We start from the raw sequence: 14,512 nt of genomic DNA, 5'->3' as shown, positions 1-14,512 counted from the left end.
TGCCAATTTCTCACTTTAACATCATGCTAATCTCTCACATTACCATAGCTACTTCCGTACCCAGTTATATGCCAATTTCTCACTTTAACATCATGCTAATCTCTCACATTAACATAGCTACTGCTGTGCCCAGTTACATGCTAATTTCTCACTTAAACATCATGCTAATCTCTCACATTAACATAGCTACTGCCGTACCCAGTTACATGCTAATTTCTCACTTTAACATCATGCTAATCTCTCACATTAACATAGCTACTGCCGTACCCAGTTACATGCTAATTTCTCACTTTAACATCATGCTAATCTCTCACATTATCATAGCCACTTCCGTACCCAGTTATATGCCAATTTCTCACTTTAACATCATGCTAATCTCTCACATTAACATAGCTACTGCCGTGCCCAGTTACATGCTAATTTCTCACTTTAACATCATGCTAATCTCTCACATTACCATAGCCACTTCCGTACCCAGTTACATACTAATCTCTCACATTAACATCATGCTAATCTCTCACATTAACATAGCTACTGCCGTACCCAGTTACATGCTAATTTCTCACTTTAACATCATGCTAATCTCTCACATTAACATAGCTACTGCTGTACCCAGTTACATGCCAATTTCTCACTTTAACATCATGCTAATCTCTCACATTATCATAGCTACTGCTGTGCCCAGTTACATGCCAATTCCTCACTTTAACATCATGCTAATCTCTCACGTTAACATAGCTACTGCTGTGCCCAGTTACATGCCAATTTCTCACTTTAACATCACTAGACCCAGCCAGTTCTTTTTGACCCATGGGCTACACCCATTTCAAACCTTTTAAGACAGTCTGCATCAGCAGCAGGCCACGCTTTCACACCTGATGATGGACGCTTGTGTTGCGCCCGAAACGTCGTGATCTATTTTATTTTATACCCACGTGACTTTACCGAAAGAATCAACGAGTATGGGGCTCTGTGCGAGTCTTTGCACGTGTGTACGTAAGGTGTGACCTTCTTTCGCACCGTACGTACGTAGCCGACCCTGCTTATCGGAACAGCCCTGTGTGATTCTCTGGGGCTCTGTGCGAGTCTATGTACGTGTGTACGTACTGTGTGAATCTCTGGGGCTCTGTGCTAGTCTGTGCACGTGTGTACGTGCTGTGTGAATCTCTGGGGCTCTGTGCGAGTCCGTGCACGTGTGTACGTACTGTGTGATTCTCTGGGGCTCTGTGCGAGTCCGTGCACGTGTGTATGTACTGTGTGAATCTCTGGGGCTCTGTGCGAGTCTGTGCACGTGTGTACGTACTGTGTGAATCTCTGGGGCTCTGTGCGAGTCTATGCACGTGTGTACGTACTGTGTGATTCTCTGGGGCTCTGTACGAGTCTATGCACGTGTGTACGTACTGTGTGATTCTCTAGGGCTCTGTGCGAGTCTATGCACGTGTGTACGTACTGTGTGAATCTCTGGGGCTCTGTGCGAGTCTATGCACGTGTGTACGTACTGTGTGATTCTCTGGGGCTCTGTGCTAGTCTATGCACGTGTGTACGTACTGTGTGATTCTCTGGGGCTCTGTGCGAGTCTATGCACGTGTGTACGTACTGTGTGAATCTCTAGGGCTCTGTGCGAGTCTGTGCACGTGTGTACGTACTGTGTGAATCTCTGGGGCTCTGTGCGAGTCTATGCACGTGTGTACGTACTGTGTGATTCTCTGGGGCTCTGTACGAGTCTATGCACGTGTGTACGTACTGTGTGATTCTCTAGGGCTCTGTGCGAGTCTATGCACGTGTGTACGTACTGTGTGAATCTCTGGGGCTCTGTGCGAGTCTATGCACGTGTGTACGTACTGTGTGATTCTCTGGGGCTCTGTGCTAGTCTATGCACGTGTGTACATACTGTGTGATTCTCTGGGGCTCTGTGCGAGTCTATGCACGTGTGTACGTACTGTGTGATTCTCTGGGGCTCTGTACGAGTCTATGCACGTGTGTACGTACTGTGTGATTCTCTAGGGCTCTGTGCGAGTCTATGCACGTGTGTACGTACTGTGTGAATCTCTGGGGCTCTGTGCGAGTCTATGCACGTGTGTACGTACTGTGTGATTCTCTGGGGCTCTGTACGAGTCTATGCACGTGTGTACGTACTGTGTGATTCTCTAGGGCTCTGTGCGAGTCTATGCACGTGTGTACGTACTGTGTGAATCTCTGGGGCTCTGTGCGAGTCTGTGCACGTGTGTACGTACTGTGTGAATCTCTGGGGCTCTGTGCGAGTCTATGCACGTGTGTACGTACTGTGTGATTCTCTGGGGCTCTGTGCGAGTCTGTGCACGTGTGTACGTACTGTGTGAATCTCTGAGGCTCTGTGCGAGTCTGTGCACGTGTGTACGTACTGTGTGAATCTCTGGGGCTCTGTGCGAGTCTGTGCACGTGTGTACGTACTGTGTGAATCTCTGGGGCTCTGTGCGAGTCTATGCACGTGTGTACGTACTGTGTGATTCTCTGGGGCTCTGTGCGAGTCTGTGCACGTGTGTACGTACTGTGTGATTCTCTGGGGCTCTGTGCGAGTCTGTGCACGTGTGTACGTACTGTGTGAATCTCTGGGGCTCTGTGCGAGTCTATGCACGTGTGTACGTACTGTGTGATTCTCTGGGGCTCTGTACGAGTCTATGCACGTGTGTACGTACTGTGTGATTCTCTAGGGCTCTGTGCGAGTCTATGCACGTGTGTACGTACTGTGTGAATCTCTGGGGCTCTGTGCGAGTCTATGCACGTGTGTACGTACTGTGTGATTCTCTAGGGCTCTGTGCGAGTCTATGCACGTGTGTACGTACTGTGTGAATCTCTGGGGCTCTGTGCGAGTCTATGCACGTGTGTACGTACTGTGTGATTCTCTGGGGCTCTGTACGAGTCTATGCACGTGTGTACGTACTGTGTGATTCTCTGGGGCTCTGTGCGAGTCTATGCACGTGTGTACGTACTGTGTGAATCTCTGGGGCTCTGTGCGAGTCTATGCACGTGTGTACGTACTGTGTGATTCTCTGGGGCTCTGTACGAGTCTATGCACGTGTGTACGTACTGTGTGATTCTCTAGGGCTCTGTGCGAGTCTATGCACGTGTGTACGTACTGTGTGAATCTCTGGGGCTCTGTACGAGTCTGTGCACGTGTGTACGTACTGTGTGAATCTCTGGGGCTCTGTGCGAGTCTGTGCACGTGTGTACGTACTGTGTGATTCTCTAGGGCTCTGTGCGAGTCTATGCACGTGTGTACGTACTGTGTGAATCTCTGGGGCTCTGTGCGAGTCTGTGCACGTGTGTACGTACTGTGTGAATCTCTGGGGCTCTGTGCGAGTCTATGCACGTGTGTACGTACTGTGTGAATCTCTGGGGCTCTGTGCGAGTCTATGCACGTGTGTACGTACTGTGTGATTCTCTGGGGCTCTGTGCGAGTCTGTGCACGTGTGTACGTACTGTGTGAATCTCTGAGGCTCTGTGCAAGTCTGTGCACGTGTGTACGTACTGTGTGAATCTCTGGGGCTCTGTGCTAGTCTATGCACGTGTGTACGTACTGTGTGAATCTCTGGGGCTCTGTGCGAGTCTGTGCACGTGTGTACGTACTGTGTGAATCTCTGGGGCTCTGTGCGAGTCTTTGCACGTGTGTACGTACTGTGTGATTCTCTGGGGCTCTGTGCGAGTCTGTGCACGTGTGTACGTACTGTGTGAATCTCTGAGGCTCTGTGCTAGTCTATGCACGTGTGTACGTACTGTGTGATTCTCTGGGGCTCTGTGCGAGTCTGTGCACGTGTGTACGTACTGTGTGAATCTCTGGGGCTCTGTGCGAGTCTTTGCACGTGTGTACGTACTGTGTGATTCTCTGGGGCTCTGTGCGAGTCTATGCACGTGTGTACGTACTGTGTGATTCTCTGGGGCTCTGTGCGAGTCTGTGCACGTGTGTACGTACTGTGTGAATCTCTGGGGCTCTGTGCGAGTCTGTGCACGTGTGTACGTACTGTGTGATTCTCTGGGGCTCTGTGCGAGTCTGTGCACGTGTGTACGTACTGTGTGAATCTCTGGGGCTCTAGTGCGAGTCTGTGCACGTGTGTACGTACTGTGTGATTCTCTGGGGCTCTGTGCGAGTCTATGCACGTGTGTACGTACTGTGTGAATCTCTGGGGCTCTGTGCGAGTCTTTGCACGTGTGTACGTACTGTGTGATTCTCTGGGGCTCTGTGCGAGTCTGTGCACGTGTGTACGTACTGTGTGAATCTCTGAGGCTCTGTGCTAGTCTATGCACGTGTGTACGTACTGTGTGAATCTCTGGGGCTCTGTGCGAGTCTGTGCACGTGTGTACGTACTGTGTGATTCTCTGGGGCTCTGTGCGAGTCTGTGCACGTGTGTACGTACTGTGTGAATCTCTGGGGCTCTGTGCGAGTCTGTGCACGTGTGTACGTACTGTGTGAATCTCTGGGGCTCTGTGCGAGTCTGTGCACGTGTGTACGTACTGTGTGAATCTCTGGGGCTCTGTGCGAGTCTATGCACGTGTGTACGTACTGTGTGAATCTCTGGGGCTCTGTGCGAGTCTGTGCACGTGTGTACGTACTGTGTGATTCTCTGGGGCTCTGTGCGAGTCTGTGCACGTGTGTACGTACTGTGTGAATCTCTGAGGCTCTGTGCGAGTCTGTGCACGTGTGTACGTACTGTGTGAATCTCTGGGGCTCTGTGCGAGTCTGTGCACGTGTGTACGTACTGTGTGAATCTCTGGGGCTCTGTGCGAGTCTGTGCACGTGTGTACGTACTGTGTGATTCTCTGGGGCTCTGTGCGAGTCTGTGCACGTGTGTACGTACTGTGTGAATCTCTGGGGCTCTGTGCGAGTCTGTGCACGTGTGTACGTACTGTGTGAATCTCTGGGGCTCTGTGCGAGTCTGTGCACATGTGTACGTACTGTGTGAATCTCTGGGGCTCTGTGCTAGTCTATGCACGTGTGTACGTACTGTGTGAATCTCTGGGGCTCTGTGCGAGTCTGTGCACGTGTGTACGTACTGTGTGATTCTCTGGGGCTCTGTGCGAGTCTGTGCACGTGTGTACGTACTGTGTGAATCTCTGAGGCTCTGTGCGAGTCTGTGCACGTGTGTACGTACTGTGTGAATCTCTGAGGCTCTGTGCGAGTCTGTGCACGTGTGTACGTACTGTGTGAATCTCTGAGGCTCTGTGCGAGTCTGTGCACGTGTGTACGTACTGTGTGAATCTCTGAGGCTCTGTGCGAGTCTGTGCACGTGTGTACGTACTGTGTGAATCTCTGGGGCTCTGTGTGAGTCTATGCACGTGTGTACGTACTGTGCGACCTTCTTTCGCACCGTGCGTAAGTAGCCATCCATGCAAATCGGAGGTGCGGGGGGGGGGGCAGATGACACCAAGCTAAAAGAAGCGCCGCACACACCTGAGAGTAGAGCTCCCCGGTGAGTAGCAGGCGCGTCACGGGAGGCTTGATGTGCTCCTGCTCGTACTGGTCCGTGTAGAAGGGGTCACGCAAGTGCTCCGGCACGTGGTCTGCGGAGAACGGGGGGGGGGGGGACGGACAACGGTTGCTCGCGGCGACGGGCGCGGCGACGGGTACCGCGGCGGCGATGGTGTCGCCGTGGTAACCACGGCCGTGGCGACCGGAGCGTCAACGTGGTGCGGTTGATAATTGTTTTTTAACCCTTCTATCTGGCAACAAAACTTACAAGGAGTCAGCTTTGCATAGACCACAATATCTGCAGTCATAATGCAAACAATAAATAAAAAAATAAAAACACAACTCTGATAATGTATGCACTGTCCTTGAAGATGATTGGTCCACACCCGAGACAGCTTTCCTTTAGAGCCTAGTCTCACATGGTGTTGGACCAGATGACGCCAAAAGGCGCACAACTCAAAAGCAACGCACCATCAGAGTATGAGAGCTCGGGGATAAGCATTTACACCATTGGAACCTCATTTGCCAGTAAAAATATGATAAATGGTTTTTTACCCTTTTATCTGTAAAAAAAATGTGTCAGTGTTGTTGCCAGATAAAAGGGTAAAAAAACAATTATCATATTTTTTTCTTCTGGCAAATGAGGTTCCAATGATAATTGTTTTTTTACCCTTCTATCTGGCAACAAAACTGACACCTTTTTTTACAAGGAGTCATGTTTGCATAGACCACAATACCTGCAGCCATAATGCAAACAAAAAAACACAACTCTGATAATGTATGCACTGTCCTTGAAGTTGATTGGTCCACACCCGAGACAGCTTTCCCTTAGAGCCTAGTCTCACATGGTGTTGGACCAGATGACGCCAAAAGGCACACAACTCAAAGACAATGCACCATCAGAGTATGAGAGCTCGGGGTAAAGCATTTACACCATTGGAACCTCCTTTGCCAGTAAAAATATGATAATTGTTTTTTTACCCTTCTATCTGGCAACAAAACTGACACCTTTTTTTACAAGGAGTCATGTTTGCATAGACCACAATACCTGCAGCCATAATGCAAACAAAAAAACACAACTCTGATAATGTATGCACTGTCCTTGAAGTTGATTGGTCCACACCCGAGACCGCTTTCCCTAGAGCCTAGTCTCACGTGGTGTTGGACCAGATGACGCCAAAAGGCGCATGGTGCGGTTGCTCGCGGCGACGGGCGCGTGCGACGGGTACCGCCGCGGCGACGACATCGTCGCCGCGGCAACTACGGCCGTGGCGACCGGAGCGTCGACGTGGTGCGGTTGCTAACGGCGACGGCCGTTGCCGCCGGCGATGCCCCGGCTCACCTGCGCCGTACGCCTTGCCGAGGAGCCAGGCGAGGCTGGCGGCTGTCTTGGCCCGGTTGGCATCGTAGCGTTCGGGGGGCACGACGGCCGGGCCCCCCTCCCCTGCGCCCCCCGCCGGCGGCCCCCCACCCCAGCCGTTGTCTTGCGCCAGCGACTCCGACATGGCCCCCCCTGGAAAGGGTCGAGAGGCAGGCCCGGGGGATGTCAAGATACAGCGATATCTCACTCCTCGAAACGGCGGCGATCGGTTCCGCGAATAGGCCGTCAAGCGATTTGGGTCGTCAAGCGAGCGTGGGGGAGAGCGCGTTGAAGGCTCGATTTCACGATGACGTTTAAACAACGGGATGTTGTTCCCGATAGGGTGTTTGCCCCTTTTTTCTGGCAACAAAACGGACACCATTCAGACTCTGTCGCCTCGACGGACCTGGTTTTCACCTGAGGACGGCTGCTTGCGTTGTGGCCGAAACGTCGTGAGAATAATTTTATTATGTTTTATTTTTATTATTTTATTACTTCCCTTCTACGTGATGACTTTACCGAAAGAACCAAGAAGAAAAAAAACTGACACCTTTTGCAAGGAATCATGCTCACATTAACCACAATACTTGCAGTCAGATGCAAACAAAAAACAATACTCTGATAATTTATGCATTAAATTTCGATTTAAAGCTTTCGTGACTGCAGAGATTCATCTTCTCGGTTCTTTCGGTAAAGTCACGTAGTAGGGAAGTAATAAAATAATGAAAATAAAACATAATAAAACAATTCTCACGACGTTTCGGCCACAACGCAAGCAGCCGTCCTCAGGTGAAGAACATGTCTGTCGATAAGACAGAGTCTGAATGACACGTCCTAGGCTTGGAGCGTCTATTTAAGCTGGGAGCGCCTTGACAAAAGAATTTGCATATGAAGAGGAATTTAGCATATTTAAGGGAAATGCAGGAATGTGAATAGTGTTAATTGTGAAATGCGTGGGAGGTGGGCGGGGGGTTTTCAAAGTCATATTATGCCCATGCATTATGCAGGATTATCTTTGAAACTGATTGGTCCACACCAGAGACAGCTTTCTTTAGAGCCTAGTTCTCGTATGGTGTTCGACAAGATGACGCCAAAAGGCGCACAGTTCAAAGACAACGCAACTACCAGAGTAATGAGAGCTCTGGGTGTACCGCTACATTATGGGACCTCCTTTGCCAGTACCAAAATATACTAATAGGGGTTTTTTCCCCTTTTTTCTGGCAACAAAACTGACACCTTTAGCTAGAAATCACGCTTACATTAACCACAATACTTGCAGTCAAATGCAAACAAAAAACAAAACTCTGATAATGTATGCATTGTCTTTGAAACTGATTGGTCCACACCAGAGACAGCTTTCTTTAGAGCCTAGTCTCATATGGTGTTCGACCAGATGACGCCAAAAGGCGGAAAAAAAGGGGAAAAACCCTATTAGTATATTTTGGTACATGATGGATATTGTTCGCTTTAAACATTTCTACAATACGTAAAGATGCCGACGACATCATAAACACAACATAGTTATATTCTTAGGTTTTTTCGGTAAAGTCACGTAGGTAAAACATCAAAATTAATAAAAATAAAATAAAGATCACGACGTTTCGGAGGCAACACAAGTGTCCGTCATCAGGTGGGACCGTCACAGCCAGATTAGCTGCATCAAGTGAGGCAATGATTCAAGATGTAATCCCTTGCCTCACTTGATGCAGCTAATCTGGCTGTGACGGTCCCTCCTGATGACGGACACTTGTGTTGCCTCCGAAACGTCGTGATCTTTATTTTATTTTTATTAATTCTGATGTTTTACCTACGTGACTTTACCGAAAAAACCTAAGAATATGAATCCTTGCAGTCACGAAAGCTTCAAATCTAGAATTAACACAACATAGATTCAGCAACGCGGTTAATAGACGCATTAATTAATATTTGCTGTCCTTTGGTTCTTTCGGTAAAGTCACGTATGAAGATAAATAATAAATTAAATACGAGCATACGACGTTTCGATTGCAACACAAGCAATCATCGTCAGGTGTAATGAAATAGCGACACAAAATCTAACCAGGAAACTATAGACAGACATATAAGCAGACAGATATCACCAAGATACACAGAGAGAGAGTAAATATTAAATATTTTAGGCCACCCCACAAAGACGATCTCTCTCTCTCTGTACCTGTGTTACTCTCTCTCTGTGTATCTTGGTGATATCTGTCTGCTTATATGTCTGTCTATAGTTTCCTGGTTAGATTCTATGTCGCTATTTCATTACACCTGACGATGATTGCTTGTGTTGCAATCGAAACGTCGTGTGCTAGTATTTAATTTATTATTTTATCTCTATACGTCACTTTACCGAAAGAACCAAAGAATCATTCCTGCAGTCACGAAAGCTCCAAAATTAATATTTGCTGTGCCAACAACAGCCCATCGATAGCAGGGCAAGAATGGTCAGTAAGCGAACACATTGGGGCTCTATGAAGGCACTACACTACAAACACATTCCTGCGGAGGGAGCTGGTAGGAACGTCGGGTTGCTCGGTCAATGGCCTGCAGGGTCAACGGCGCGTGGTGTATTCCGCAAATATGCCCGACTGTGAGGGCGGGCACAAGCCGGCGTGAGTAGGTTAAACGTTGAGTTTTATAAGGGCACCACGGGGTGACCAGCCCCTCCCCACCCAGCCCCAACCCACCCTCCCCAGCCCCACCCTCCCCACCCAGCCCCTGCCCACCCACCCCCACCCCTGCCACCACCCACCCAGCCCCACCCCACCCTCCCCTCCCCACCCAGCCCCAGCCCTACCCTCCCCACCCAGCCCCTCCCCACCCTCCCCTCTCAACCCAGCCCCACCCCTCCCGTTTTTGGATGCACGACGGACGGACGGACACAATAATCCCCTGTGGGCTAGCGTAACCAGGAGGTTCCTACCAGTATAAACTACACAATACGCTACCAAACACTACAGTAGCAGCAACAGGAGCAGCAGCAGGAGGAACAGCAGCAGCAGCAGCAGCAGGAGCAGCAGCAGGATGATTAGCAGCAGGAGCAGCAGCAGCAGGAGGAACAGCAGCAACAACAGCAACATCAGCAGCAGGAGCAGCAGTAGCAGCAGGAGCAGCATCATCAGCAGCATCATCAGCAGCAGCAGCAGCAGGAGCAGCAACAGCAGGAGCAACAACAGCAACAGCAGCAACAACAGCAGCAGGAGCAGCAGTAGCAGTGGTAGCAGCAGTAGCAGCAGCAGCGGCAACAGCAGCAGGAGCAGCAGCAGCATCATCATCAGCAGCAACAGCAGCATCATCATCAGCATCATCATCAGCAGCAGCAACAGCAGCAGGAGCAGCAGTAGCAGTGGTAGCAGCAGTAGCAGCAGCAGCAGCGGCAACAGCAGCAGGAGTAGTAGAAGCAGTAGCAGCAGCAGCAGGAGCAGCAGCAGCAGGAGCAGCATCAGCAGCATCAGCATCACAGCCGCACCCGTACGACGGCTTCTTTGTTGCGACAAATCAGAAGCGGCGACAGCATCACTGTCGAACTGGCGAGCGATGGCTGCTGCTGCTGAGGATGATGATGATGAGGATGATGATGATGCTTGCCGATCATTTCATCCTGCACATCGGGGCCTACGCTGGGATTCCCACCGCCGTCGAAAACAAAGATCGCCCCCCCGTATAGCCTTGACAGACTGTAGGGGCAAGTGCTGTTAGTAGCGAGCACTGCTTATGAAGGCTACCGGCACAATGGCACACGAGGGGGTGGGTGGCGAGCATCACAAAGACAAACATCCCCCGTATAGCCTTGACAGACTGTAGGGGCAAGTGCTGTTAGTAGCGAGCACTGCTTATGAAGGCTACCGGCACAATGGCACACGAGGGGGTGGGTGGCGAGCATCACAAAGACAAACATCCCCCGTATAGCCTACACAGACTGTAGGGGCAAGTGCTGTCAGTAGCGAGTAGCAGCAGCACCACTTACGAAGGCTACCGGCACTGTGGCACACGAGGGGGTGGGTGGGTGGGTGGCCAGCATCACAAAGACAAACATCCCCCGTATAGCCTTGACAGACTGTAGGGGCAAGTGCTGTCAGTAGCGAGCACTGCTTATGAAGGGTGGGCCAGCACCACAAAGATAAACATCCCCCGTATAGCCTACACAGACTGTAGGGGCAAGTGCTGTTAGTAGCGAGCACTGCTTATGAAGGGTGGGCCAGCACCACAAAGATAAACATCCCCCGTATAGCCTACACAGACTGTAGGGGCAAGTGCTGTCAGTAGCGAGCACTGCTTATGAAGGCTACCGGCACAGTGGCACACGAGGGGGTGGGTGGCTAGCATCACAAAGATAAACAGCCCCCGTATAGCCTACACAGACTGTAGGGGCAAGTGCTGTTAATAGCGAGCACTGCTTATGCAGGCTGGCACAGTGGCACACGAGGGGGTGGGTGGCCAGCATCACAAAGACAAACATCCCCCGTATAGCCTTGACAGACTGTAGGGGCAAGTGCTGTTAGTAGCGAGCACTGCTTATGAAGGCTGGCACAATGGCACACGAGGGGGTGGGTGGCTAGCATCACAAAGACAAACATCCCCCGTATAGCCTACACAGACTGTAGGGGCAAGTGCTGTCAGTAGCGAGCTCTGCTTATGAAGGCTACCGGCACAGTGGCACACGAGGGGGTGGGTGGCCAGCACCACGCCCTACCGCCTTTGTCTCCCCAGTGGCGATGTTTACTACACACAGCACCAGATACTCATTTGAGGCTGAGTCGACCTAGGGTAGACCCAGGACCGGTTCGGTCAACCGTCACCGATGGTGTTGGTGGTCTTGAGCGGGAATGGAACGTGGGTCAGCGGTCACAACCGGGTACCCGATACCCGTACCCTACCCGATACCCGTACCCTACCCGATACCCGTACCCTACCCGATACCCGTACCCTACCCGATACCCGTACCCTACACCCGTACCCTACCCGATACCCGTACCCTACCTGATACCCGTACCCGATACACGTACCCTACCCGATACCCGTACCCTACTCGATACCCGTACCCTACCCGATACCCGTACCCTACCCGATACCCGTACCCTACCCGATACCCGTACCCTACCCGATACCCGTACCCTACCCGATACCCGTACCCTACACCCGTACCCTACCCTACCCGATACCCTACCCGATACCCGTACCCTACCCGATACCCGTACCCTACACCCGTACCCTACCCGATACCCGTACCCTACCCGATACCCGTACCCTACCCGATACCCGGCTACCCGTACCCGGCCAGGTACGGGTAGCCGTTAGCGACCCTGGTGCGGCCGGGTACGGGTACGGGTAGGCCGTGAGTCACCGGTGAGTCACCGTTTCATCTTCTTGGTTCTTTCGGTAAAGTCACGTGACTTTACCGAAAGAACCAAGAAGATGAATCCCTGCAGTCACGAAAGCTTTAAATCGAAGAGTCACCGTTTGTCACTCATTTCCCAACGTCTTGTCTCTTCTCACAATTCAAGTTCCTAGAATCAACCCACCCGCGCCTGTAACATGGCTTCATCCCAGAGGTCGCAATCGGGTACCCGATACCCGTACCCTACGGATGCCTCAGCCGTAGCAACGGAGGTCTCAGCCGTAGCAACGGATGCCTCAGCCGTAGCAACGGATGCATCAGCCGTAGCAACGGATGCATCAGCCGTAGCAACAGATGCCTCAGCCGTAGCAACGGATGTCTAAGCCGTAGCAACGGATGTCTCAGCCGTAGCAACGGATACCTCAGCCGTAGCAACGGATGTCTCAGCCGTAGCAACGGATGTCTCAGCCGTGGCAACGGATGCCTCAGCCGTAGCAACGGAGGTCTCAGCCGTAGCAACGGATGTCTCAGCCGTAGCAACGGATGCATCAGCCGTAGCAACGGATGCATCAGCCGTAGCAACAGATGCCTCAGCCGTAGCAACGGATGCCTCAGCCGTAGCAACGGATGTCTCAGCCGTAGCAACGGATACCTCAGCCGTAGCAACGGATGTCTCAGCCGTAGCAACGGATGTCTCAGCCGTGGCAACGGATGCCTCAGCCGTAGCAACGGATGCCTCAGCCGTAGCAACGGATGTCTCAGCCGTGGCAACGGATGTCTCAGCGGTAGCAACGGATGTCTAAGCCGTAGCAACGGATGCCTCAGCCGTAGCAACGGATGCCTAAGCCGTAGCAACGGATGTCTCAGCCGTAGCAACGGATGCCTCAGCCGTAGCAACGGAGGTCTAAGCCGTAGCAACGGATGTCTCAGCCATGGCAACGGATGCCTCAGCCATAGCAACGGATGTCTCAGCCGTGGCAACGGATGCCTCAGCCGTAGCAACGGATGTCTCAGCCGTAGCAACGGATGCCTCAGCCGTAGCAACGGATGCCTCAGCCGTAGCAACGGATGTCTCAGCCGTAGCAACGGATGTCTCAGCCGTGGCAACGGATGTCTCAGCCGTAGCAACGGATACCTCAGCCGTAGCAACGGATGTCTCAGCCGTGGCAACGGATGTCTCAGCCGTGGCAACGGATGCCTCAGCCGTAGCAACGGATGCCTCAGCCGTAGCAACGGATGCCTCAGCCGTAGCAACGGATGTCTCAGCCGTAGCAACGGATGCCTCAGCCGTAGCAACGGATGACAAGGATTTACGTTGGCGACACATTCATCGTGAACACCACCGCAGATGCAGTCACCGCGACAACACGCCATGCTATCGTTCACCTCCCTGCCCTCTCGTGTGACGCGGAAGCAACGATTCACTCAAGTTATTGAATTATTGACTGCAGGGCCCCCCACCCCCACCACTCTCCCCCCAACAACCCCCAAAGGAGATCTGTGAAGAGCTTGAGAGCTCTTTGGATTCATCGATCTAAACGAAAAACCAAGAATATGCAGGGATGCATATTTTTTTGGTTCGTTCGGTAAAGTCACGTAGAAGGGAAATAATAAAATAATAAAAATAAAACAATAAATTCTCACGACGTTTCGACTGCAACACAAGCAATCGTAATCGGGTGTGAAAACCACGGCAAGAAAATTTGAAGAAAAGAATAAGATTCCCATTTCGATTTAAAGCTTTCGTGACTGCAGGGATTCATCTTCTTGGTTCTTTCGGTAAAGTCACGTAGAAGGGAAATAATAAAATAATAAAAATAAAACATCATAAAAATGACAGCATCAGACGGCTGCTTGCGTTGTGGCCGAAACGTCGTGAGAATTATTTAATGTTTTATTTTTATTATTTTATTATTTCCTTCCTACGTGATGACTTTACCGAACGAACCAAGAAGATGAATCCCATTGTTATGCCGAAGGTGGATATACCTCGGAGGACATCTGTCAAGAAGAGCTTCACGGATCATCAGATTCCCCACGGGCTAAATGACAACTCCCATTTTCTTGGTTCTTTCGGTAAAGTCATCACGTAGAAGGGAAATAATAAAATAATAAAAATTAAACATAATAAAATACAATTCTCACGACGTTTCGGTCACAACGCAAGCAGCCGTCCTCAGGTGAAGAACAGGGCTGACGAAAAGACAGCGTCTGAATGAACACCATCAAGCTTGGCAGCGTATATTTAAGCTGGGTCGGAGGAGGAAGGGCGCCTTGCATTGTGGCCGAAACGTCGTGAGAATTGTATTATTTTATTATGTTTTATTTTTATTATTTTATTATTTCCCTTCTACGTGACGACTTTACC

The 14,512-nt window shown here is 50.9% G+C and overlaps 1 protein-coding gene across 1 annotated transcript in view; it reads right to left on the bottom strand.

The window, feature by feature from the left end:
- Positions 1 to 738: 738 nt before the first annotated feature.
- Positions 739 to 14,512, bottom strand: part of LOC133361198 (calmodulin-regulated spectrin-associated protein 1-like) — a 28,217-nt gene continuing 14,443 nt past the window's right edge. The window contains exons 2-4 of the mRNA XM_061580082.1: positions 6,786 to 6,956; positions 5,426 to 5,535; positions 739 to 744 (exon numbers count right to left, since the gene is read on the bottom strand). Of these exons, the coding sequence (XP_061436066.1) occupies positions 739 to 744; positions 5,426 to 5,535; positions 6,786 to 6,948 (279 nt within the window). The 5' untranslated portion in view covers positions 6,949 to 6,956. The remainder of the gene's footprint in view (positions 745 to 5,425; positions 5,536 to 6,785; positions 6,957 to 14,512) is intronic.

The sequence above is a fragment of the Lethenteron reissneri genome, chromosome 71, assembly GCF_015708825.2.
Source record: "Lethenteron reissneri isolate LAM-NWPU_2019-01 chromosome 71, ASM1570882v1, whole genome shotgun sequence".
Lineage (NCBI taxonomy): Eukaryota > Metazoa > Chordata > Hyperoartia > Petromyzontiformes > Petromyzontidae > Lethenteron > Lethenteron reissneri.
Note: the sequence above shows the minus strand (reverse complement) of the source record. Positions and strands in the feature narration are given on the sequence as shown.